The following is a 1,168-nucleotide window of genomic DNA, read 5'->3' on the forward strand; positions in this document are numbered from 1 at the left end:
TTCACCCCGCGACCCCCGAGCCTCGGCCCCCGACCCCCTCTCCCCGGCCCCCGCAGCAAAGCCGCGGAAGATGGCGCCTTAAAGGGCCCGCGCCCACCTTGCCGAAGTGCGCGGCCCAGTGCACCGGCGTCCAGCCGTAGAAGGAGTCCTCGGCGGCCAGGTGGGCGCGCGGCGTCTGCTGCAGCAGCGAGCAGAGCGCGGCCAGGTCCCCGTCGCGGCAGGCGCGGTGCAGCGGGAAGCGGAGCGACAGCAGCTCCTCGCTGGAGAAGCCCGCTTCCACACCCGCGCCCGCTCCCACCGCCGACATGGTCCGTCACGGAAGAGCGCGGACTGGCGAGCAGAAAAGACGCCTCAGGGAGGACCCGAGAGGCCACCGCCGCCGTCCGAGCACAAAGGAGCAAGAGCAGCGCGACCGCCTCGTCCCGCCTGCTGCCGAGCCGAGAGCGCACAGGGACGGGGCGGGGCGGGGGCGGGGGCGGGGCCTGGGCCTGCGGCGCCGGGCTGGGGGCGGGGCCTGAGGCGTCGGGGGTGGAGCCAGGGTCTCTGGGGGCCGGACCAGGGGCGGGGCGGAGCGGGGCGGGGCTAGGCCAGGCCCCTCCCGGGCCCTGCGGGCGGGTGCATCTCTGGCTTGCGTCTCCTGTCCAGACCTCAGGGCTGACGGTGTCTTGACCCCCTTAATGAAAACTTCCCGGAGCCACAGGTTTGGGGTGCGGGCGCAGCCCCCTGAGGCTACGGCCGCGCGACTCTAATTCTCGCAGTGAAACAGGCGGGGCCTCCGTGGGGCCCCGAGAGCGGTTCCCGAGCTCTGGGTCCTGCTTCTCAGGTGGGCGGCACGCTTCCGAGAACCCACGGCGAAAACGCTGAGAAACCCTGCAGCAAGCAAGGAAATACCAAATGCTCCCTCTGTGGTCGAGATCACAGGCTTTTGAAGATTTTTTTCTGATTATGAGTAATATGTGAAAGTTATCAATCATTTCATTATCGAGGAGTAACGTCTATTATGGAGAAGGGAATGGCAACCCACTCCAGTATTCTTGCGCGGCAAATTCCATGGACAGAGGAGCCTGGTGGGCTACAGTCCATGGAATTCCAAATAGTCGGACACGACTGAGCGACTGAGCGCAACCTCTCAACGTGCGTTCCTGCTCAGTCGTGTCTGACTCTGCAA

The 1,168-nt window shown here is 66.5% G+C and overlaps 1 protein-coding gene across 1 annotated transcript in view; it reads right to left on the reverse strand.

Moving 5' to 3' along the window:
- ANKRD10 (ankyrin repeat domain 10) overlaps positions 1 to 460 on the reverse strand; it is a 31,670-nt gene extending 31,210 nt beyond the window's left edge. The window contains exon 1 of the mRNA XM_040267459.1: positions 98 to 460. Within this exon, the coding sequence (XP_040123393.1) occupies positions 98 to 307 (210 nt within the window). The 5' untranslated portion in view covers positions 308 to 460. The remainder of the gene's footprint in view (positions 1 to 97) is intronic.
- Positions 461 to 1,168: the final 708 nt, after the last annotated feature.

Source organism: Oryx dammah, unplaced genomic scaffold, assembly GCF_014754425.2.
Source record: "Oryx dammah isolate SB20612 unplaced genomic scaffold, SCBI_Odam_1.1 HiC_scaffold_24, whole genome shotgun sequence".
In the NCBI taxonomy this organism is placed as follows: Eukaryota; Metazoa; Chordata; class Mammalia; order Artiodactyla; family Bovidae; genus Oryx; species Oryx dammah.